Below are 25117 nucleotides of genomic sequence, written 5' to 3'. Positions count from 1 at the left end.
ATCTCCAGGTCTTCTCAACACTGGAGCCGGTGCTCTTACTTGCTGTGCTACCTGGCCGCCCCTTAATCTCTTGTTCTAATGCTTCAGGACAACTTTCTTTAATTATTTGTTGTATTATTATATCAAGATTATTTTTTTGATCATAGCTTTCAGGTAGTCCAGTTATTCTTATGTTTTCTCTTCTTGATCTGCTCTCCACATCAGTTGTTTTTCTTATAAGATATTTTAGTTTTTCTTCTATTTTTTCATTATTTATATTTTGTTTTACTATTTCTTGATCTCTTATAACTTCGTTGGTTTCCACTCACCCAATTCTAATTTTCAAGGAATCATTTTCTTCCTTAAGATTCTGGATCCCCTTTTCTAATTGGTTGGCTTTTCTTTTCATAATCTTGTTTTTCTTGGACTGTTTATACATATATATATATATATATATATATATAGACACACACACACATATTTCTTCCTCAGCCTCTCTCATTTGATTTTTAAAGTCTTGTTTAAGTTCTACTATGAATTTTTTTTGGGGGGGAGGTAGCCATTTGACATTACTCTTTGGATTGGAAGAAGGTTTTTTGCTTCAGTATCCTCCTCTGAAGATGAAACTCAGTCTTCTCTATTCCCATAGTACTATCGTTCGGTTCTTTCTCTTTTGCCTTTGTTTATTTTATTTTATTTTTTTTTGGTAGTAGTGATAGCTTTATTTTTGTATTTATCTCTATTCAATTCCTGGGGTATGGTGCCTCTGGCCTTAGTTCTTCAGTTCTCCTCTCAGGCCTGATACTGAAACCAAGAACCCCAGCCTCCTGTAAGTGCCCACAGCCAGTGCTGACCCTGCTCCCCTGCTTCTGCCCTTACTGGGTGTGTTCTGATTCCTTCTTGCCCCCACTGCTCTCCACAGCACAGCTGGGTCTGCCATTCCTTGTCAGCAGAGGTTCCCTTGATCTTCCTTGGCTCAGATGCCCAACTCCCCTCACTATGCCAGGGTAAAAGTTCTCGTGGCTAGGGCTGAGGCAGCCTCCCAACCCAGCTATCCCTAGGACTTGCCACTTGTTGTTTAAGGGGACCTAGAACCTAGCTTGGAGGTGTTTATTTTCACAGGGACCAAACTTCTTCCTGGATTTTTCTTCAGATCCTCTCCTGTTGTCCCAGGAGGACCTCTGTTGAACCCTTACTCTTATTTCTTTTTACTGCTCTATGTTCATCCTGAGGCATTATTTTATCTCTTGTGGGGGGAAATCTTGAGAGCTTGGAATTTTCTGACCTACTCCACCATCTTCTCAGAATCCTCTGATGCAACATCTTTTGACCTCTTGAGGAGGTAGAGGGAAAGGGAGAGAAGGAATAAAGCACCTTTTTATGACCTGAAATTTTTCCTTTTCTCTGTCAAGTTCTCTGCAACCAACTATAGCAAGTTGGATTTAATTTCATTCAAATACAGTGAGTCACATTCAAAGCTAATTGTACCCCAGGAACAGAATGATGACTGGGAGGGATGTGTGTTAGAAGCAGTCTCAATCAGATGTAACTTGAAATTTCAGAAAAGAACTCATCTACATGAAATTTTTCTGAGCCACCCCCTTGGCATGAATCTCTCTTTGGCTTCAGTGAAATTTTCAGTTGTTAATGGAGCATATAGAATGACCTGAACAATAAATGTCATTTTGCACAAGGATTCCTGCTTAAATCATTGTGAACTTTCTTTCGTTAAGCATTGGCTTTCCATGCATTCCAAAGGCTGTCCATATGGTTGAGCCTGTAGGTGATTTAGCAGAAGGACATTTTCAGAGTTGTAGTGCTATTCAGGCAAGCTGTTAAGTGAAGCTTGGGTCCTGTGTTGAACAGTCAGAGATGGTTGGTTGTCCCATGTGTATCTGTTATGTAGTAAATCTTGAGCATTTATCTGTTTAGAAAGCAGATGGAAATAGCCTTAAATGATTATACAAGTGTTAACCATATGGATCTTATTTAAGCTGACCATATCATTGGAATTTCCATTCATTGGAATAAAATTAAGAGAAGCAAAACTCAGAAGGAGTGAGATGTTCAGTTGAGAGTGGTCAGGATGGTGAAGAGCCTCAAGTTCATTCCATTTAAGGGGTGTGATATGGAACTGAAGAATGTTTAGCCTGTAGAAGAAGACACTTGGGTCGGGGAGAGGGACATTTAAAGTGATTGAAGAAATGTCATATGGAAGACACATGTGCCTTACACATAGCAAACCATTAATAATTGCTTGTTGGCTATTGGCTAACTGACTGGAATAGAAATTAGACTTCTTCTCTTTGGTCCCAGAAGACAGAACTATATGAGTAATGGGTAGAAGTTGCAAAGAAGCCAATTTAGATTTGGTATCAAGAGAAATTCCCTGATAATTTGAACTATCCAGAAATAGAAAGGTAGGAAGTATTGTGTCCTACCCTTACTAGAAATCTTCAAGCAAAGATACTTTGGGTTAGATATATAGTAGAAGTCATTCTTTGGATGGAAGGGATCTGTGTTGGGCCAGAAAGGTCCCTCCTAACTCTTAAATTTTGTAATTTATAAATTTTTGTAAGTAAAAATAAAAATTCATCTTTGTTCCAGAAAGTTGCTATTTGATTGCTTGTATCATAGCTGTAAGGTCTGCAAAACTGGTCATTCAGTTACCTGTTGACTTCATTGCCTACTAAACTGAGTATTATGCAGTTTAGTTCAACTAAGATCTTGTCATTACTCCCAATTAGGAGTTACTTATGCCTATTTCTTCTGTGTCTAAACCTTTTTATGTGTCATATTCTCTACTGACATGAGCTGATAATTGAGATTAATTACAAAGTTAGGTCAAATCAGAGCATGCTTACCTTCAAAACTCTTCTCAAAACAAAACTAAAACCTTCCCAGATAACAATTATGTCCATAATATAATCCCAATATGTCCTCTCTCTTACTTTCTGATTCTATTTCCTTATACAGCTGGAATTTAGAGTGTGTGCTTATCTGGATTGTGTCATTTCCAGTGTAGATAACTCAAGTTCTCCTGTCTTTCTGCTTTTGGAAACCTGTGTTTTATATTTCATGCATCTCTACTTGTATGTATAGTTCCCTACCCAGTTGTCTGTTAGTGAATATCTGTATTTTCCTAGTCTCCTCTTTCTATCAGGAACACCATCCTTCCAGTCACTTGGGTAATAACCTTGTCGTCTAGTCATACTTGATTCTTCTTTCGCTTTCACCCTTCATATCCAGTTATTTGCTAAATCTTTATCAGTGCTCCTTCCACAACATCTCTGTCATCTACCCTTCTCTCTGCTTACATAACCACTACCATAATTCAAGCCCTCCCTCCCATCTGCTCTCTCCTCTACTATTTCATTTACCTCCTAATTGGTCTCTCTCTCCCTCTGGTCTCTCTCTTCTCTAAACCATCCTCCATACTTCTACCAAAGTGATATTTCTAAAGTACAGCTCTGGTATAACACCTTCATCTCCCCCCTCCCCCCCTCACAAACACTTGAGAAGCATCACTGACTTCTTATTGACTCTAGAACAGGGATTCTTAACATTAGAACAATGCCTAGAGCATATGAAACAATTAATACCTGTTTCCTTTCTCTTTTGTATCATGGATTACTTTTGGCAGTCTGGTGAAGCCATTAGACCCCTTCTCAGAATACTGTTAAATTCACCATTAATCTATATGCAGAAACTCGGCTGTTTGACTTCCCTTTGGTCCCTATTCCCTACTTTGGAATTTATTTAAGTGATACCCTCCTAATGATAATACAGAGGTCTAAAGTCTATTACATGCTGAGTTCTTTTGTAAAGAAATTTAATTAAAACATTTTTTTCCTTAAAAATACCCATTTTCAGCCCAGTTTCCCCTCCCCACATAAGACATAGCATCTCCTGACTCTGGGAACTTCATTGGCCACCCCTCAGGGTGTTCCTCTTTGCTCTCCCTCTTCATTTCTTCTCTGACTTTCCTGCTTTCTCTTGAGGCCCCAGTAAAATTCTACCTTCTATGAGAAACCTTTCCCAATCTCCCTTAATGTTATTGTTTTCCTTCCAAGTTAATCTTTAGTTTATCTGGCATATATCATGTACATAGTTGTTTATGTGTTTTTCTCTCCCTATTATATTATAAGCTTTTTGAGAGCATAGACCTGTTTTTTTTTAACCTTCTTTATATCCCCAGCACTTAGTATAGTACCTGGCATATGCTAGGAAATTAATAAATGTTTATTGACTCTAGGAATGGGTATGAGGACAGTAACTTATTTCTCTATGAAATCAAATACAATCTGTTTGACTTTTCTTTATGCGTCATTATTTCCAACCTTCTTTTAGTCATCAGAGTTTAACCTAGTCTTAGAAAAATGCACTTTTAAGTTAGTCATACAGTATAAGCTGTTTTGTTTTGTTTTTAAGTATTCCAGCACGTACATACTCACTAAAACAGCCTGGGTATATGTATATAGTCCAGATACTAAACACTACATTCTGTGCACTGATTCCATCTACCCATCGATGTCCATTCTGTCCATGATGCTCGTTCTGTCCATTTGTCCTTGGTTTGGGATGGACATTTTTTCCATCTTGGGTTTCTGGTTTCTCATTGATTAAGCAAGGATAAGAATATAGAGATCTATCAATGGTCTTAACCACATGCATTACAAATATTTTGCAATATGTTCCTAACAATGCATTTATAATTTATCTGTCTAGGAAGAAAAAATGAAAATGCTTGCAGAGGAGCTCCAAAAACCTGTGCTTTACTAGAAAAATTTCCAGAAACGACAGGGTGCAGAAGAGGACAGGTATTTCTGACTATTTTCGGTATTGCTAGAGTCTGGAGGTAGCAAATACATGATCACTCTAATGTTTTCAAATGGATGGTTGAATTTCTTTGCTTTATTGAAAGCTGCTTTTTTCATACTAGTTTTAATGAGCCAGAATTTCACATAGTTGAAAAAAATGAGCCTCAAAAACATTGTATTTCTCTGACTTTTTAGAAAATGTGAGTGATTAGTTTTAATCACCTCAGAAATAAAGTGCAGATAGAAAACCCAGGTCTTCCCAAATAGGTCTATCACTTCAGATTGGCAATTCTTCTGCCTCCTGACAAATGTTTGAATGAAGAAGCTGCAATGAAAAAGAGTGTATCTTTTTTTTTCCCTGCAGATCAAATATTCTGTCATGCACCCAGGCACTCATGTCTGGCCTCACACAGGGCCTACAAACTGTAGACTGAGGATGCATCTGGGTCTAGTGATACCCAAGGAAGGCTGTAAGATCCGTTGTGCCCAGGAGACCAGGTAAACCTTATTCCTTTTACTTCATTCTCTATTAAGAGATCTTAGTTTATTTCCAGGGTGGATTTTTATTTAATAATTTCATGGTTTAAAATAACTCTCAATTTATCAAAGATTTAGAGAAGTAAGAAACCTTAGAGGTCATTGAGTCTATCAGTTTTCCTCCCCCCATTTTACAGATACAGAAACTGAGGCCTAGGGAGGTTAAGTCAGTTGCACAGCTAAATGTCAGCCATTTATGTAGTCCTCTTATTACTGGTGAGGTAGATACTTAGAGATATCATAATATTCATTTTATATATGAGGAAACCAGGGGTCAGAGGAATTAAGTAACTTGCCTGCAGTCACACAGCTATGTGTGCACCAGAATCCAATTCCGGAGCAGTCAGTATCTACTGTGCCCTACTACTTTATATATTAACTAAGCCCATCAGTCTAAAATTTCTTAAGCAGTTTCCTCTCTGTTAAACTTTCCATGGTGTGGTGCTTTAAGGAATCCTGGGAAAAGAATGAGTAGACCTGGGTTCTCCTCCAAGCTTTGCCAGCAGCTCACTTTGTGAGCTGGGATAAGTCACATCACCTCTCCTGGTAGGTTCCTCCTTATCTGTAAAATTGCAATGTGAAGGGGTTGGGTTTTAGGGATTCTTCACTTGAGTTCCATGTACGTGTTATCTTTTTTATCAGTTCTTCTATAGCTGGATTTTGAAATAATTGGTTTCCTTTGTAATCTTATGTGTTTTGTTTTATGCACTTAACATAATTCCAAGATAGGATACCTAGGTTGACACACTGTCCTACAGGTCTACAACACCAAAAAGATTACTTTAAAATACCTATTATATACATATATGTGTACATATATACACATAATGCATAAATGCATAAAATACACATAATAAATATATTATGCAAGGGCACTCTGATATGGTTGATCATGTGTATTGGGACAGCTCCATTTCTGTCTAGAATTCCCAGCCTAACAGTAGATATACTTCCATAACTGATTACGAAAGTTCCTCTTTTTTAAGGAAATGAAGGCCATGATTTTGTGCACCACAGTGGTCAGCATGGTCTCCTGACTACCCCAATTGTTCCCCACATTCAAACCCACATCTTTACTTTCAATCAAATTGGCCCCCTCCCCTGGAGTGAACTTCCTTCCAATTACTCCAATCGATACTCATCCTTGTCTGTTTAACTGAAACCTGTCCTTCTCTATGAAATCCATATTAAGTGAAACAAACAGTTTTGAGGCAGCTGCTCAGAGCAGGGGACTGTGCTAGATTCTGGAGGTACAAAAGCAGGAATATAAAACAGACCTTGCCTTCAAAGAGTGACCTCCTGCCAGGGACTACAATATGTCCACAGACAAATAAATAATTTGAGGAGAGAGAAAACACTAACAGCTTGGGGATCAAGAAGGGCTTTCCGTGGGAGGTGACAGCTGAGCAAAGCCTTCAAGGAAGCTAGGAATCTAAATGATGAAGATGAGTAGGGAATGCATTTTAGGCAATCAGGACAAAGGCAGGAGACAGAATGTCCATTATGGGAAACAGCCAGCAAAGTTGTTTGATGTAGTGTAGAGTGTGGGAGGCGGTAATGTGAAATCCCTCTGGAGAGGCCAAGATCAGCCTGGGAAGACTTTTATCTGAGGAGCTGGCAGAGACATAGGGAACTAATGAAGACTCCTCATGAACAAACCTGCGTCTAGGAAGATTGATTTGGCAACTGTCCGGAGGAAAGATTGGAGAGGAGAAAGACTGGAAGTAGGGAGACTAATTTGGAGGCAACTACAAGTCCAGGCAAGAGGATCTAGGGGTGGGGAACCTGTGGCCTCAAGGCCACAAGTGGCCCTCTAGGTCCTCAAGTGCAGCCCTTTGACTGAAGCCAAACTTCATAGAACAAATAGCCTTAATAAAAGGATTTGTTCTGTAAAACTTGGACTGGCCTCAAGGCTGCAGGTTCCCCATCCCTGGTTTTCTATACCAAAATAGTGGCTTTGTGAAGGGACACAGATTAAGGATTTTGTATTATATGCTAGAGGCGGATGGGATTCACTGACTTTTTTGAATAGAGTAGTAACATAGTCAAATCTCTTTTTAGGAATATAAATTTGGCAGTTAGGTAGAAGATGGATTACATAGAGAAACAAGTAGAGGCAGGGATACCAGTTTTAAGAGGCTATTATACTGTCCTTATTAACCAGTATGGCAAATTTTGAAAAATGAGCACATTCAGAGGGGGAAAAAATGAGTTTAATTTTAAATCCATTGAATTTGAGAGGCATTTGGGACATTTCTGCATTGTTGTCTAATAGGTATTTGGTGATGGAAGGCTGGAGCTCAGGAGAGAAATTAGGGTTTAAACTGTACCAAGACTTTTGGGACACACTGTATAGATATGGGAATTATCTGCTTAGTAATGTTAGTTGAATACATGGTATATGAGGAGACCATCAAGATAGAAGGCATAGGCAGAGAAGAGAAGAAGGTCCAGGACAGATCCTTGGGGTACACTTACAAGTAAATTCTACTTTTTCTGAATGCTTATAATACTTATTCTGATCTATCACACAGCGTCAAATTTAATTATACACTGGCTTGTATTATTTCCTTTTGATTCATGCGTATTCACCATGTCTCTCCTGCTACATTATAAATTCCTTTCCTTCCTCTTCTGTCCCACTTAGAGCACCTACCCCACATAGTACATAGTCAGTAAATACCCTTTGATTATATGGGAAGTGGAAATAACTACTCCCCCAAATGTAGTTTGAAAAATAGTCAAATTGAATTTATATCCTTGTAAGGGAATAAGGGTTGGTAAGTCCTAACCCTGCCACTCACACTGATTGTAACAATAAACAAGAAATTTGATGTCTTCATTACTCAGTTTGTACTTTAAGATATGAATGACATTGTTAACCTAGTTCACTAATTTATGAGGATCTACTGGTAAAAAAAAAATTTGCAAAAATTCTGCTTTGAAATCATGCCAATGATCATTGTGCTTGCTACCTTTCTACATATTTTATCAGTGTGGTCATGTATATGAAAAAATGCTAAAGCATCCTCTTCATAGTATGGGAATATTATTGCCCCTCATCATCATCAGCATTCACTGTTGAGTTATGCTTATTATTAAGGATGGTTCTTGTACACACTTTATGATGAGGAAAATGTGCCTATTTTGAGAGAATATTGTCCAAAAAATAAATCAAATTCAGTGTAATATTTACTGAGAGAGAACTGCAAGCTATCAGAACGAGATAGTATATTTATCACTTTCTGAAGATGGGAGAGAAGGGCTTGAAATCTGGAAGTTTCTTGCTGTTTTTGTTGAAACAGGATTGGTGTCAAAACATACACACAGAAGAATCAGTGGGTAATAGAAAGCAATTTTTCAGAGGTCCTCAAAGGCCTAAACAGTGGGCAATTTGTAGCAATTTGTAGATTGGCATTCTCAGGTAGTAATAATCTGATTGCTATTTCTTCAAAGGTGATAGGATTCCTGCAGGCTTATGGCCTATTTAAATATTCCATCACCACAGTCCACACCACTGCAGATATTAAGTGCACATCCTTTATTGGCTGAGAAACATACAAGTTTCCCAGTATTTTATTTCCATAAATAAAATAGTTTTTTGAGTGTGTTTACCTATTGAAATTGGCAGAAGATTGGAAATGGCAGATGAGCAGTCTTTTTCTTCTTGGCTGGAGAATTGTATTCAAGTTCGCAGAGTTGTCACCAGATGCTTGCCATATACTCTGGTTCATATAAAAAAATGAGTTGGTGATCTCCAGTTTGGTCCCAATGAAGTTGAAGCTGTTGAGTCCCATACCACTAACACGGCTGGATTTAATTGTCACCTTAATTGACTGTAGAAGTGGTGAAAGCTAGCCTTGAATAATTCCAGGAAGGAAATCATCATTCCATTTCTGCAAGAGGCTTCCTCTAAAAATATGATTGAAACATGCTAATAGAATGAGCTATAAGCTTACACCTCTCCTGTGTATTCAGTGTTTCTGCCTGTAGAAATGTCATTGCAAGATGTCAGGCCAAAGTGATACATGGCTAGAAAGCAAAGCACTGCCATTATGTTAGTGATAGAGCCAGGGAAAATTAAGAGAAAATAAAATTAATTTTTATTGAAATATACATTTCACTGATATCTTTTGGCTTTACATCACAGAAATTTCAACCCTCCCCTACATACACAGACACACACACACACACACTCACACACACACACACACACACTCAATCCAGATTAAATGTTCCCCATGTGACAAAGAATATTAAATCTACACAGTGATTGCAGTTGGCAGAATATACAGTGTTCTGTCCCGATTTACCCCTCTCTCTCCCCCGTCTCTTTAGGATGAAAAAGGAGATATGTTAGCTTTTCAGATAGTTAGTTTGACTTCTTAGGGTGATCTTTTCATTACATTGTAGTCATGTGTATTATTTTCTTGGTTCTGATTTTTCACACTGTATCAATCTTATAAATCCTCAAATTAATAATTTCCTATGGTATAGTAATAGTCTTTTCACTCATATATCATAGTTTGTGTTTTTTTTTTTTTTAGCCTTCCCCCAAACACAGAGTACTGCTCTAAATATATTGGTATATAGTAGACTTCTCTTTCTGTGTTTGACTTCCTTGGATTATATGTATTTTATAGTTGTTTGAAATAGAATTTTTTTTTATTATGTTAGTACTGTATAGAGATGCTTTTGACTTTTGTAAGTCAAACTTGTGCAAACTGTTAATCACACCAGTTAGTTTCTACATTGTTGTCACTTGTAGATAGTGATAATTTTGTCCCCCTCTTGCCAATGTTTATATCTTTGATTGTCTTATTACTATAACTCGCATTTCTAGAACTGTTTCAGGCAAATGAACAGTTCTTTCACTTCATCTTTTTGTTGGATTTATCCAGTTCTGAGAGATGGATATTGGAGTCTCATGCTATTATTGTACTACTCTATGTGTCTTTTTTGCATTTTCTCTACCTTTTCTTCTAAGAACTTAACCAATAGGCCATGTGGTGCATATAAACTTAATGTTGTTATTCTTTTCATTATCTATAGTACTTTAAGAATAATGTAGTTGTGCTATTTCTTTTGACTTTATACAATGTTATATTTATCTTATCTGAGATAATGAGTGCATTTTTAGGCTCACTTAAAGCATGATACATTTTGCTCCTTGCTGTAATTTTTATTCTCTCTATGTACATATATGTGTGTATTATGTACTTTTGTTTGCAGAAAATTTTGAGGTTTGATTTCTTATCCATTTCTTTCTTATTTTTCTTTTAATTGAGGAATTTAATCCCTTTTATATTCAGGACTATAATTTCTAGGTTTGTTTTCTCTTCCATTAAGTATGTCTGCTCTTCTTTCAAGTGAGTGCTTTTTTTGTTTGCATAAATATAAACCTAGTCCTTCTTTCATGTCCAATCCCAAACTCCTTTAGTTGACCTTTAATTTGTTTGGTTTTTTGGTTTTCTCTTTCTATCTCAAATAAGAGTGAAATAACTCTCTTGGGGAGGAACAAAAATTATTAAAACTGTGGGAATCTGAAAGAACTTATTAGTAAGGCTAGAGAAGGTATATAACAATGCTGGGCCATCAGAAGAAAAAGACTGCTAATGAAAAATAGACAAAATTTGAATGAGAAAGAGAAATGAACATATATTTCAAAGAAGTGTGGTAGAGGAAAAACAGGAAAGATGAGTTATTTCATTCTGGGATCTGTTTATCTAATAGTTAAAGGAGAATCAACCACATGCTGACAGGCATGTTCTGAAAAGGTTTTGCATTTGTGCCTCTTCTCCTTTATGGAAATTTCCCTCATTTGGAAACATTTACTCAAAACCAGTTTTATTTGTTCAATTATCACAGAATATTGCTGGCAGTCACTTTTTAAAAATTTTATAAGGGGGCCAAGAAGATAGAATCAGTCTCATAATTTTAGAATCTTATTGTGCAAGCCATAAATAACTAAAATCATTAATTTATTCTTCTTTTCATGGGTTCCCTGAAGTTGCAGAATATTGGCTATGTTCCATGAAAAATCCCAGCATCTGCTCTCATAATGACATGGCAGTCACCACAACTCTCATTGGAGCCCAGAGTGTGCATGGAGACAGCTACAGACCATAATGATCGTTGTTTTGCTTTTTTGTTTTTTTCTCTAGATTAGCTTCTTTTGAAAAATTCGTGCATGGGTGTGTGTGTTTACTGATTAGTAACACTTTTTTTTTCTCTGACACCTTCAGAGTTTGATGAAATAGAAACTGATAAAGTTTTTCACATGCATATATAAGGAGAAAATCTCATCCAAAATAGATTGAATAGATATGACCTTTTTTTCTTGAAGCACTTGATACTGTAAGGGATGGCATACTAGCTAAATACAATAGAACCAACATTCACCATATGCAATCTTCTATAATTATAATACCCAGTCCAAGTACTTTCCTTATATATGCCAGATTGGACTAAATCTTCGTTGCCCATTTTTCTTCTCAATCAACTTTGTCCAAAATTTGAATGTAACTTTAAATTATAATCATGCTTCTGCTGGCTTTTGTATGCCCCTTCTAGCCTCATGGGTTAATGGAATGGGATCTAGCATGGAATTTGTAGTCCTTTCTCACCAGCCACTTTTGGGGAGAGAATATAGGAAAAATTTCTCCCCCTTAATACTGGTCTCTGCCTTAACTAATGGTACCTGCTTTTCCACTGGCCAGCCAGGACAGTTCCAGGAAACCAGTTACTACTTAACTGCACCAGTCTTCTTTTCTCTACCCTATTCTCAAACCTTTCCAATTTTATAAATAACTATATTTTTAAGGAATTTTGTATAGCTCTTTTTTTCCTAGCAAAATAAACCTATATATCAACCAACTCAAACATTATATACAGCATTCAACACTGATAGTCCAGCATGTCTGCCCAAAAAAGGGGGAGAGGAAAGTACATTCTCAAATCTGTTTGGGGGAGGAGGGGACTTGAGCTTATTTATTATCATTTCAGAACTTTCAGCTTTGATTTTGTTGTTATTTTTGAATTGCTTAACTTGTGATAGTTAACATATTATTTTTATAATCATAGTAAAACTTGCTTTTGTGATTCTTTCTTTGTTTGGCATCAGTTTATATAAATCTTCCTGTGCATCTCTGCATTCTTCATATTAATACTTTTTTTTAAGCACAGGAGTACTCCATTACTGTCATGTACAACAATTTATTTGGCCATTTCCCTAGTCCATTTCTTTTTGTTTCCAATTCTTTGCTATTACAAAAAGTAATAACAGTTGGGGGGGAGGAGAGTGTTTCTAGGAGTATTTTCTTGAATATAGTATCTTTTTATTTTCCATGGTAAATATGCCTAGTCATTGGGAGCTTCAGGTTAATGGACATGGAAATTTTACTTCCTTTCTTAGAACACTTTCTAATTGTTTTTCAGAAGGGTTGGACCAGTTCACAACTCTAACAATTTATTAGTGAGCATATCTGTATACAACCATTCCATATTGACGATTCCAACTTGTTTTTATTCTTTGCCTATTTGCAGCATGTGAGGTAAAACCTCAGAGTTGTTTTCATTTGTATTTCTCATATTTATGAAGATTTGGGAGCAGTTTTCATTAGGTTGTTAATAGTTTGCAATTCTTTTGAAAAATTGTTTATGTATAACTTATGACCACTTGCCACTGAAAAATAATGTGTAGTTCACACTTATGTTAGTTTCCTCTATATCCTGTAAATCAAATCCTTAGGAAGGGTGGAGTGGGATAATGGTAGAGAGCTGGCTTCAGAGCCATTAAGGCTAAGGTTCAAGTCCTGCTTCTGACAAAGACTCACACTGTGTCTTTTGGCAAGTCATTTAGCCATTCAGTATTCAAACTAAGACTATCAATGGCAGAGAAGTTGCCAGACTACATTGGTGGAGTAAGTTCCTCATCAGGATCTCCCTACAACAACGAAATTACAAGCTCAGTTGTTATCCTATCTGACGTTTATCAGAGATATTTGATGCAAAGTTACCTCCTACCACCCCTCCCCCCCAATCAAGCTTCCATTCTTATGTTAGTTGCCTTGATTTTGTTGGTACAATTTTTCCAATGTAACATAATCAGAATTTTCAATTTCATCTTTATGATTACCATCATCTCTTAGTTAGTAATTCACATCATAGCTGTGAAATATACTTTATTTGATTCTCTTAATTTTTTTTCATGGTGGGACTTTTAATATTTGATCCACGTTTCCATTTTTAGCTTTTTGTGGCATATAATGTGACATTTGTCTAAGCTTAATTTCTGCTGACTTGCTTTTCAATTTCTTGAACAATTTATCAGATAGGACATTTTTGTTCCTCAAGTAATTTATAGTCTCAGTTTTCTCAGAGACAGTTATTTTCCTTATCTATTTTTTTTTTAAAGCAATCGGGGTTAAGTAACTTGCTCAAGGTTACACGTCCAGGTGTTTCTGGGTGGGTGCTAAGTGTCCGAGCCCGGATTCGATCCCATGTCATCCTGACACTGGGGCCAGTGCTCTTTCTCGCTGTGCTACCTGGCCGCCCCTCCTTATCTATTTTTTTCACTGATTTCCTTTTTTTTCCCTTTTAAAAACCAAATAGTTTTGATGATTACTATTATGCATTATAACTTGAAGTCTGGAACTACTATTCCTCTTTAATTCCATTATTTTCCTTGAAAGTTTAGATCTTTGGTTCCTCCAAATGACCTTTGTTGTTACTTTGTTTATAGCTCTCTATAAGATAGCCTCCTGGCACTTTGATTGATATTACTCTAATTATTTAAAATAATTTAGTTTTATCATTTTTATTATATTAACAGAGCATAACCATGAGCCCTTGATATGCCTCCAGTTATTTAAGGTATTTTTTTTTCATTTTTAGGAGGCATTTTATATTTGTATTTATATAAATATTAAGTATGCTTTGTTAGAGTGACTTCCAAATATTTTATGTATTTTCATAGGATTTCCCCTTCTACTAGATTTTTTCTGTATTTTGTTGTTGCTTTTCTAGAGATACTAGTGATGTTTGTGGTTTTATTTTAAGTCTGTAATATGAAACTTTAAACTTTTTCACCCCTAATTCAACATTTATTAAGTGCATACCTTGAAACACACAGGGCAGCAAGAGTGATCTAAACATAGATAAGATACAGGCCCAGCTCTCACATAGTTTATTCATGGATGAGGAGATAAGACAAAAAAAGAAGACAGCAACAGCACACGATGGGTCAAGTGCTCTGATAGGTAGGGAGAAAACAATTGCAGACAGCAAAATGGGAGAGGAAAGCTTCAAGAGAATCAGAACTGATGGTTAAGTTCCACTAACTAACCCCAAAAGTCCGTTTTATCCAACGTGTTAATAGTTATCTGGAGCTAAGGTTTCTATAGGGAGACCATATGATTCTATGGATGAATTTGTTTAGACTTTTAATTTAAGATGCTACATTATTAGTTCACATAACAGGGTTGAGGACAGGGGCCCTGGGTGATGAGTGCCCAATTAAGGGAATCTGATCAGTTGATAGTCTGAGTTGGTGACGCTAAACCACCTGCCAAAGTGGTGCTGTTGAGGCTTTATATGTGTGTGCAGAATATAGGGGTTGCTGACTGTGTGAGTGGTACAGAGAAAGAATTTTGGGTTTAGAGGGATGAAAACCTGAGTCCAAACCTTATTCCTGCTACTTATTAGCAGTTTGATCTTTAATAATTGTCTTTGCATGTCTGGGCTTCAGTTTACTCATATGTAAAACTTGAGGGTCTTTTGGGTTGCCTTCTATGCCTTGTGATCCATACTGTTTGTAGTCCTGGGGTCTGTTTCCAATTCCACCACTGACTGACACTGCATTTATAGACATTTCACGTTTTTTGAGCCTTGTTTTTTTTTTTTCTTAACAAAATGAGTAGAAAATACCTGTTTGTTTTTGATCTACCACAAAACATTATTTAAAAGATTATTAGCATGCTTTTTTCCCCAAGTTCCTTGGGTGACAGGTTAAGCACCTGGTGTCATTACTTAGTATTATTAATATCAGTGCTAATTGCACAACAAAATTTTTATTATCAAGTAGGTATTTTCCAGAATTACTTTTAATTGTAATTATTGTAATTTGATAAACAGTAGGATTTTATAATGTTATATAATCTTGGGAGTAAATTTTCTGCTATCATTTTACAAAATCGGAGTAGGTTTTTTTTTTCTTCAACACATGAGATTCTAGAAATAAGTTTTGGAAAAGCCCAAATAATCCCTGGTGGGGTCAGAATCCTGCTTGAGGCCTTGAATGAATTTGCTCCATGAAAACTGCTGGGAAAGGTTCCCAGGAAGCCTCCCTTCCAATGGTTTTCATGGGCTCTTTTATCCAAAGGGGCTCTTTCCATGTCATAATTTGAATGTTAACTTAATCATATCTATGAAGCTTTTTTCACAAACTAAGTGGTCTGAAAAATATTTATTTGCATTTCAATGATAGCCTTTATTTTTTAGGCCAAAAAGGGTATAATAGACCTTTGACATCTTTATGATTCCTTTTGTTGTGTAAAGCCCTCTTGCTTTCCCATGCTGGTGATAGATGGACCTCTGCTTTAACCTCTCCAAGCCACTTCAGTCAGGCATTTAGATGAATTTTATTGTCCTGTGTTTTTATCTTCTAGTCTAATAAGTGCTGCACTTTGGGGTATTTGCAAATCGGGCTCCATCTGATAATTGATGAAGATTTAATTTTTTTTTCAGTTTAAGCATTTAAAAGCTATCCATGCCCAAAACAAGGGAATTGAGTGCATGAGGCAATGTGAGAAGTTTACAAGGGGCAGACACAAGTCAAACGGGACACATGGAGTGATATAGTTTTCTTGGCCTTAAAAAAATCAACCCCAAAATCATGTTCAGGGTATATTTGAGTTGTCTTATTTTCCCTGGGAATGGAACTGTATGTTCAGAAATTTAATTCCCACATCATGGTTTTCTCCTTTCAATATTTATATTTCATTTTTAGTCTTCCATTTGTCTTAATCCCTCTTGAAAGCTATCAACTATTTGTGTCCCTGCAAAATAAATAAGTAAACAAATCAGTTTGTAAAGAAAGAATGCTACCCACCTTCTTGGGCTTTGTTTGGTCCTTTTCAGTATTCAGTAAACAGGAGTCAGGTGTCAGGACACCTGAAATAGCTAGTAGTGCTTCTCTCACAACCGTTTCTCACCATAATTGCTTTGTTTTTGTTGGGGTTTTTTTTTTGCCCTTTTTATTTTTCTGCTTTTGCTTTTTCCTATTTTCTGTTCCTCAAATTGGTTAAAAAAAATCAATGGCACAAGTACAGAGTAGTGATGAATTTAAAATGGAAAGTGATAGCAACATTTTTGTATAATTGAAGTAGGTGAGTAGGAGGCAAAGATGCTTGTTAATTTAAAGTTTTGATTTAATTTTTTTGCTTTTTGGAGGGCAAATGTGACTTGCCCAAAGTCACATGGCTAGTAAGTGTGTCAAGTGTCTAAGGCCAGATTTGAACTCAGGTCCTCCTAATTCCAGGGCCACCTAGCCGCCCCAGATTTAATTTTTTTTTTAAAGTACAGGAAAGGAGAAACAATCTAAATGATTTAGAGGTCCCCAAACAATATTAATGAACAGAGTGACAGCTTCCAAAAGAACAAATTTAGCTTAAAGCTCTGGTGAGGTAGACAGTGTCCAGAAAGTAAAAGGTGATAGTCTCAATATATTCCTCATTACTCCAACCATATCTTAAGCATTATGTTTAGTTTGGGATGCTATATTTCAGAAAGGATGTTGCTAATTTGAGGCAGCTAGGTAGCACAGTGTGCCAGAGCACTGGGCCTAGAGACAGAGAGCCTGAGTTCAAATGCAGGCCTAGACACTTTCTAGCTTTGTGACCCTGAGCAAATCACTTCACCCTGCTTGCCTCAAATTCCTCAGCTGTAAAATGAGCCAGAGAAGGAAATGGTAGGACAGTCCAGTATCTTTGTCAAGAAAACCCCAAGGGGTCAGAAAGAGCCAGATACTTTAGAAATGACCAAACAACGATAACGTTGCTAATTTGGAGACCTGAAAGGTGAAAGTCTTTAAGATGAAATCAGACCATAGGAAAATCAGCTGAAGAAACTTGGGATATTTAGCATAGAGAAGAGATTTGAAAGGGAGAATTTGAATGGCTGTGGAAGAAGAATTAGGGACAATGGATAGAAACTGCAGAGAAGCAGTTTAGGCTTGATACATTGGAAAACCTGGCTAACACATTTAATGAATTATATGTGAAGGTCATGAATTCTCTTTTACTGCAATCCTTCTGGTACAAGTTGGATAAATATTTTGAGGGAGGGATTTTTGTTCAGGTTCTAACTGGACTCCTGAAGATCCTTCCATCCCAGAGATTCTCTGGTTCTTTCATTCTGGGGGAAGCACTCTATTGCATTTCTCTAGAGAGGGGGGAACAAAAAATATGGGAAGTTTAAAGAAGTAATTGTTAATAGCAGAAAAGCTAAAAGCAATGGTTTCTGTTTTGATTCTAACCTTGACAGTTTATTTTATTTTATTTTTTTAAGAAATCCATTTTAAATTAATATAAAATAAGAAAACACAATAATTTATTTTTAAAAAAAGCTACCCCCACCCCAAAACTCCCTCAGATCTGTACTTAACTTAGATCTGCCTATCTAGTACTGATAAACAATGAACCGAGTAATTCTTTATGGGCCAGGACTGAGGCCCTATGTGTTTTGTTTTTTTTTCCCTTTTGTTGAGGAATATGATACTGAGCTAGGGGACTGGATCAGAGTTTGTGGTCTAAAGGTAAACAAAAGATTGGTAGAAATACATAGCTTGCTAACTGTTCCCTGTTAGTGGCTATCCATACCATATACATCCTTGGTTTCTAAATGTAATTTAAAAGGAAAATAAATTTGGAAAACAAAAACAAATCCACCCTTAATCAAATTACGCTATATATTATGTGTGTATTTGCACACACACCCACACCCCCACACACACACACACTGAAGCCAATCTGAAGAGTTGATCAACAAAATTAATAGGAATTTCATCTAAGGATTCATTGTAATATTGTAGAAAGAACACTAGACTAGGAATTAGGCAACCTGGGTTCTGTTGTTTTCTTTGTCGTTAATCATTTTCATCACTGTGTGTAATTTGTTCAAACCTGAACAAGTAATTTGCCATCCCTGGCCTTCATTACTCATCTTTAAAATGAGAGCATTGGATTAGATAATACCCAAGGCCCTTTTTAACTCCAAATTCCTGTGATTCTTTCCCTCGTTCCCATCTTCTTTTATAGCCCTACTTTTATAAGGATCATCAGGGACTTCTTAGTCCACCGGGTGATACCAAAATAAGAAAAAAAGTTGTTTCCTGACTCTTTCAAGAATCACATGCTCCTTCTCTTCCTTTCTTCAGGGCGATCCGGTAAACATAGATGATACACCAGCAGTATGTAAGATAGTGGTGCTCAGCACAAAGACAAAATGTGTCTCCATCTATCCCTGCCCTCAAGGAGCTTAAACTCCACCACAATCACACTTTGACTTTGTTTTAAAATGGTTTGGGATTTCATTTGGATTTGGATTTCATATGTGAAATTTTGTTTGAGTAACTTGTGATAGACATTTTCTTGTAGGTTAGCTTGCTATTATTCCATGGCCTAGTCCTTTTATCAAAGACATAAATTTTATTCTCTCTGAAACTGAAGTGGTAAATCAACACCTTATCCCTTCTCCTACCTTTAGAGGCACTTTCAGTCACTTAATAGCTATTGATTGATTGAGATATTTGTACTAAGCATTGTGTTAGACACTATAAGGGATACAGTGAGGGAAACAAAATAATCTCTTCCCGCAAGGAGTGTACAACATATTTATCAGTTACTCTGAAAAATATATATTTAAATTTACTAAGTATGACATAACATTTAATTTTTAGCACTTTGCTGTACATGTAAAGGGCACAAGCCCTGTTCACACTCTTGTGCCATAAAACACTGATATCTTATGACTGAATAACTTGATACCCAGCCAGCATTTTCTAACCAGTACTTAGTATTTTTAGCAATAGGCTTTAAATTGATTAGAACATATACAACATAATAAACTTAGTTCCATAATGAAATTTGGTTTTAGAAAATCCAAGCATATTTTTAAAATATGCAATTTAACTGGAGGCTAAATTTTGTGTTTTATCTTTGTATCCTTACCACTATGCACAGTGCCTTCTACCTACTAATCAATCAACAAATGCTTATTGAATTCAATTTAATCTGTCACTTAGAAAATCCAAAATTCTGTTGTGTTTTGGGTTTGGATTAGATTATACAATGATGAGGAAATATGTGCTGTTGTGGAAAGAATGCTGGATTTGGAGTAAGGGTCCTAGATTAGAATCCTAGCTCTGCTATTTATTATCCTTATGACCTCAGGCAAGCCAGTTCACCTACATGGGCCTCAGTTTGCTCAACTGTAAAACAAAACAATTGGATGAGATGGTTTTTGAGGTTCAGCTCTACATCTGTCATCTTTTCACTTGACATTTTAAAAATGGATTGTTCTACCACAGCCTGAAGAGTCAGGTATGTATGAGGCAGGCCTGCACAACAAGCAGCCCACCAAAGGATTTTGGGTGCCCTGTGAAAAATGTAGAGGATCTTTACATTTTTTGTGGGGCACCTGAAATCCTTTGGCATGCCACAAGTGGCCCATGGGCCACAGGTTATGCAGGCTTGGTATAAGTAGTACCATCTGTATGGGGAAACTGAGACTCAGGAGATTAAGTCCATGGTCACACAGCTAGTAAGGATCAGACCCATATTTCAAATCAGGTCTCCTAACTCCAAATCCTGCGCTCTTTCTTTCTGTTATCAAGATTATTTTTCCTCTTCTCCCTACCTCCATTTACTTCTTGATTATATTTTATTCAGGTTAACATTAAATTTGGTTTGTATTTTCTAAACATATGTGTATCAGTTGCTGATGGGGAAACAACCCAATAATGAAAGGCATTGATTTTTAAAATCTCCTATGTGGATGCCATTAGTACATAGAACAAGAGTTTTGAAATGTGCCTATGTTCTGAACACAAAACAATGGCTAGGAAACACCTGGTCTTACTGTTACTGTGTTTTGGTAAAGAATAATATAATTTTTTAATGCCTGCCTTTCTGTACAGTGGTACTTTTCCCAAATGGGATAGCATAATGTGGTTGTCCCTTGAAAAGGATAATCCTTTGCCTATGTAAAACTAGGAAACATGCCAGGGAGCTTTCACAAAAAGTCATCAGTCATGTGATTATTCATAGGAAAATTATGCACTTTATGGAGGGCCAATGGCCAATTTTTAACTCTCTGCTAACTAAAATCTCTGATAGAAGAGATTTATTTTTAAAAATGTTTCCAAGATATATCAGTCTCACTATACCTTAAGCTCCATTTTCTGTACTTTCTTCACCTATAATACTGAACAATAAGAATTAATGTTTATAATGAAGAACCACTGACTCCTGTAATGCTGTTTGGGTCATCAAAGATATTAAATCATGCTTTTGATGCCAAAATTCATTTTCATAAATCCATAAGAGCTTTGATTAGCTAGCATTCATCCATATACCTGAACTTTGGAAGATTGTAATAGAAAATGTCTTGTTTTTCTCTTACAGGAACTGGGAAGAAGGGAAAGTGCTAATCTTTGATGACTCCTTTGAACATGAGGTGTGGCAGGATGCAACGTCCCTGCGCCTAATCTTCATTGTGGATGTATGGCACCCGGAGCTGACCCCTCAGCAAAGGCGAAGTCTGCCTGCAATTTAACACGTTGGAGGCTCAGAACATAAATGAGGGAGGCCCTCACTGGCTGTTTTATCTACGTGGCTGTGTAGACAGAACCACAAACGCTGAAGCTTCTAATGCTTCTGCTGGAATTGCAGCCTCAAAAATGCTAGCCTGCTCAAGTTTAGAAGATGCTGAAAGAATGATTTGTCTACTCCAGCTCATTTAGAAATTGCCCTTCTTTGTTCCAGGCTGCTCTGATGCCAACATTAAAGTCGAAAACACGAGATCTTACCAGCCAAAGATTTTGCTCCCAGAATAGATTTGTCAGTGTTTGTTGATAGGAAATGTAGATAATGTGAATGGATGGTTATCATTTTGTAATTTTTAAATGTAATTGTATTTTTCTATTAAGCCAACCATAGAGCATTTATTTTTATGAACCACTACATTCTTTTCTTTCTTTCTTTTTGCAAGCTGTATAATGGCTTCACTTCCAGCTGTTTGGTATTGTTATCTTTGGGTACTCTTTATCAAGATGAGTTTTCCTCTGCTTTTCTAATTTTTTTTTACTATAAAAAAACTGGCATGAGAGAGAAAATGTTATTTTCCTACTGTGATGGATAGGAAAAAGTAGAAAGCAATAGCTCTGTCCAAAAAAAAACCAAAACATGAAAACAACCTCCCTTTTATCAGTTTATTTTTTTCTTCTACCTGGAGGTCTGGTTTCTGACTAGCACTCTCTTTGTGTTGATAATAGAGACAAGCTGAGAAGGTTGTTTATTTCTCTGAAGAAAAGTTTTGTCATTGAAAAACCATGTGTAATAATTTGAAATTGAGCCCTATAAAGGCCACATATAACTCTCACATAGTTCAAGAATTAGGTTTATTTTTTTTTAAGAAAAGTTTTTTTCATAATAAAATTTTCCATCTCCTAAGATTAGGCAGATGCTTGGTAGGGAAATGGATCCAGGCCCTGTGGGTCTTGACACTTTTAACAATCAGGGTCCAAGCCATCCCTTATCTTTACACAGTATTAATCCATATGGAGGATGAGTGAATGCTTCCCTGTTACTTCAGAGGATTCCTGCTATATTTTTCATGGATAAGTTTTTGATAGTGTTATTCAAGATGACAGAGAGGAAAGGGTAATTATTGAGGAATCGGAAAATGCTAGCATCTTTGTTGAATATTAGGGTATCATAAGAAATCCTTTCCTTTTTAAAACAATTGGAAACACTCTTCCCAACTTCTTGCCTTAGAACAGAATTGCTACATAAAATGAAAAGGAATGCCTTAAAATAAGTATCAGGTTTGCATGAGTGAATTTTTAATAATGCACATTACAAAGAAATAACATTTTAAAAAATAATCTCCATAGATAATCATATCACTAAGTAAAGTTTTAATGAAATAAAACATTTTGAAATGTTTCTAAATAAGAATGAAATGCATCCTTTGAAAGGTATGAAATGTAATTTCTCTATTAAAAATGTGATGATAATCATGCACTGAATATTATTTCATGGGCCAAGATGAACAATAAATACTGTTTATTAAATGCCACATTCATGGCATTTTTTTAATATAAACTTGAGTGCCTAGAGTCCTGGTGGAAAGTTAGCTAGAACACACGGCCTTTTCATTACAGGAATGACTGAGGTAGCTGCTGGCTCATCTTCTTTAGCTGTCTTCCAATATCGAAACTACTCGTATTTCTTCTGTTCCAAGAACAAAGGTTCTACTGGAGGGGTAATGGGGAGGTTTTATCCCTTTTCCTTGAAAGGAGCCCCAACTAGAATGCACAGTCTGACAATACTGTAATGGGGAACTTACTTGGTGGTTCCTGTGTAGTTGCTTCCATTTCTAAACCAAGTATTTTGTGGTTTTTTCCTTTTTTTTTTTGGTGGGGGGAGGTAGGGACAGCATATTACAGGTGTAGAATACTAGAGAAACAGCAACTCCAAAATAATGACCAATATCAAGAAAAAAAACCAGGAAGAAAAAAGTCATTTTTGTCCTTCAATATTTATTTAACAAGGGGAAGTGACTCAACAGTGAAGGACGGTACAATCCAATGCTCATGTAATAGTAACTAACATTCATGTCAATTCTTGTTGATTTTGGTTCCTGTTTGTAAATCTATTGCATACATGTACAGAAAATTCAAATGAGCAAATGCACATGGGAACGTTCATCTTACATTCATGTCATGAGATTTGGAGAGAAACAGATTTACAAGCTAACTCATGTTAACTTAGGTCACTATGGTAGGTTGAGTGTTTTAAATCAGGTCTCTAAATCAGGACGTTGAGACTGCCAACTTAATAGGCATATAGCTTTTCACTGTTTTAAAACATAGCACTAATTGGCTTCAATGACATTTTAAAAACTTGGATCCAACAATTGTCACATATATAAACCCAAGCAATTAAAATGACTCCCTGATTTGCTTTTATTTCTTCTTCATCTTTCTATATAATTGTATAAAAAAGTCATTGGGTCACAGTACAGATGAAGAGATTTCAGCACGTGATTAGGAATGGCTGCCCAAAAGTAACTGGTTTTATTTACACCTCTGCGTTGGCAGAGTGGCTGTATTTTAATTTCATTTTCTACTTCGATTTTTTTTTGCAAAAATAAAAATAGCAACCGACATTTATATAGCGCTTTATAAAGTTCCCAGAGCGCTTCACATACATTATTTCTTTTGAGCCTCATAACGACCCTGCGAGGTAGGTACTGCAGGTGTTACTAGCCTCATTTTACACATGAGGAAACTGAGGCTCAGAAAGGTAAGTTGACTTGCCCAAGGTCACACAGCTAGTAATCGTCAGAGGTGGTAGGATTTGTACCCAGTTTTGAGGTTTTTACAAGATTGGGCCAGAACACATAAACAATATCCTTTTCTGTTATTCTGTACCGGTAGCAATGTCTGGTATGCTACAAATGCAAACACTGATAGATTTTGATGATTTTTTTCTAGTAAAGAATAAAAGTAGTAAACACTAATTCCAATTGAAAATGAAGCATGAACTATTGCATTATGTCTTCCCTATGATTTGCTCAGCTTAAAACATTAGCCCTCCTAAATGTTTTCATTTAAAATATCACTGTACTGCTCATCCTTAACTGAAATACCTTCTGTTTGACACATGATGCCACATAATGGTACAAATAAATAGATGAATGTCTTTATGGAGCAGGTGGCTGAAGAGAAAAAGATACCTAAATTGCAAAATTGATTTAGGGTAGCAAATGCATGGCACAAAATCATTTCTTACAGGTTTTCTTTTATTTTATCTCTATATCCATTTCAGCAAATGCGTAGGATTGATTTTTCAAAAACGAATAAAGCAGTGAGCTGATCTTTGGCATTTCAGTCCTGCATTTCTATTCTACTCCTTTGTTTGGAGTACATGCCCATTTTTAGCCATTCATTCATTCATCTGAGGAAGTATTCCTCCTCAATTGAATGTCTGCTTTCTCTAGCAGCCATCAGAACCGCCCTCTGTCTACAGCCCTTAACTGATGGCAGGAGTGAAAGGGGTTAAATGGTTCCATAGCATTTTCCTTAGCTGTCATGCCCTAAATGAAACAATCTGAATAGTTCCATTAATCACTAAAAAAATGTTTCCAATGAGATTCCCCTTTATACAGATACAGACTGAGCTAATAGACTGCCTGTGGAAAATCACGTCATGAAAATGAAATAATTGTTTTCCCAAATTGTGTGTGTGTCTTCTGCCCTCGTGATGCAACATGGTTTTAGAGAGGATACAAAAGTTCAGAAAAGTGTTAGCCAAGTATCAAAATAAATAAACTATAACTAGCCAGAGTTGTGTGAACATGTTCTCAGGATGAATAATTCAATGCTGGTGGCTTGGTTAAAAAAAAATCAATGAGAGTGAAAAATATTGCAGATGCTATTGTCTCATGGCTTTGCACTATACTGAATCTGAAAATTGTATCTACAGTTTAATTTGGAT

The 25117-nt window shown here is 36.4% G+C and overlaps 1 protein-coding gene across 7 annotated transcripts in view; it reads left to right on the top strand.

Annotated features, from left to right (window-relative positions):
* ASPH (aspartate beta-hydroxylase) overlaps positions 1 to 24951 on the top strand; it is a 523279-nt gene extending 498328 nt beyond the window's left edge. For all 7 annotated transcript variants that reach the window (XM_069100008.1, XM_069100007.1, XM_069100009.1 and 4 more), the window contains 3 exons: positions 4708 to 4799; positions 5164 to 5297; positions 21020 to 24951. In XM_069100008.1, the coding sequence (XP_068956109.1) occupies positions 4708 to 4799; positions 5164 to 5297; positions 21020 to 21170 (377 nt within the window). In that variant the 3' untranslated portion in view covers positions 21171 to 24951. The remainder of the gene's footprint in view (positions 1 to 4707; positions 4800 to 5163; positions 5298 to 21019) is intronic.
* The last annotated feature ends 166 nt before the right edge of the window (positions 24952 to 25117 follow it).

The sequence above is a fragment of the Petaurus breviceps genome, unplaced genomic scaffold (assembly GCF_028583685.1).
Source record: "Petaurus breviceps papuanus isolate PSGF00001 unplaced genomic scaffold, PetGlider_PUasm1.0 38, whole genome shotgun sequence".
Lineage (NCBI taxonomy): Eukaryota > Metazoa > Chordata > Mammalia > Diprotodontia > Petauridae > Petaurus > Petaurus breviceps.
Note: the sequence above shows the minus strand (reverse complement) of the source record. Positions and strands in the feature narration are given on the sequence as shown.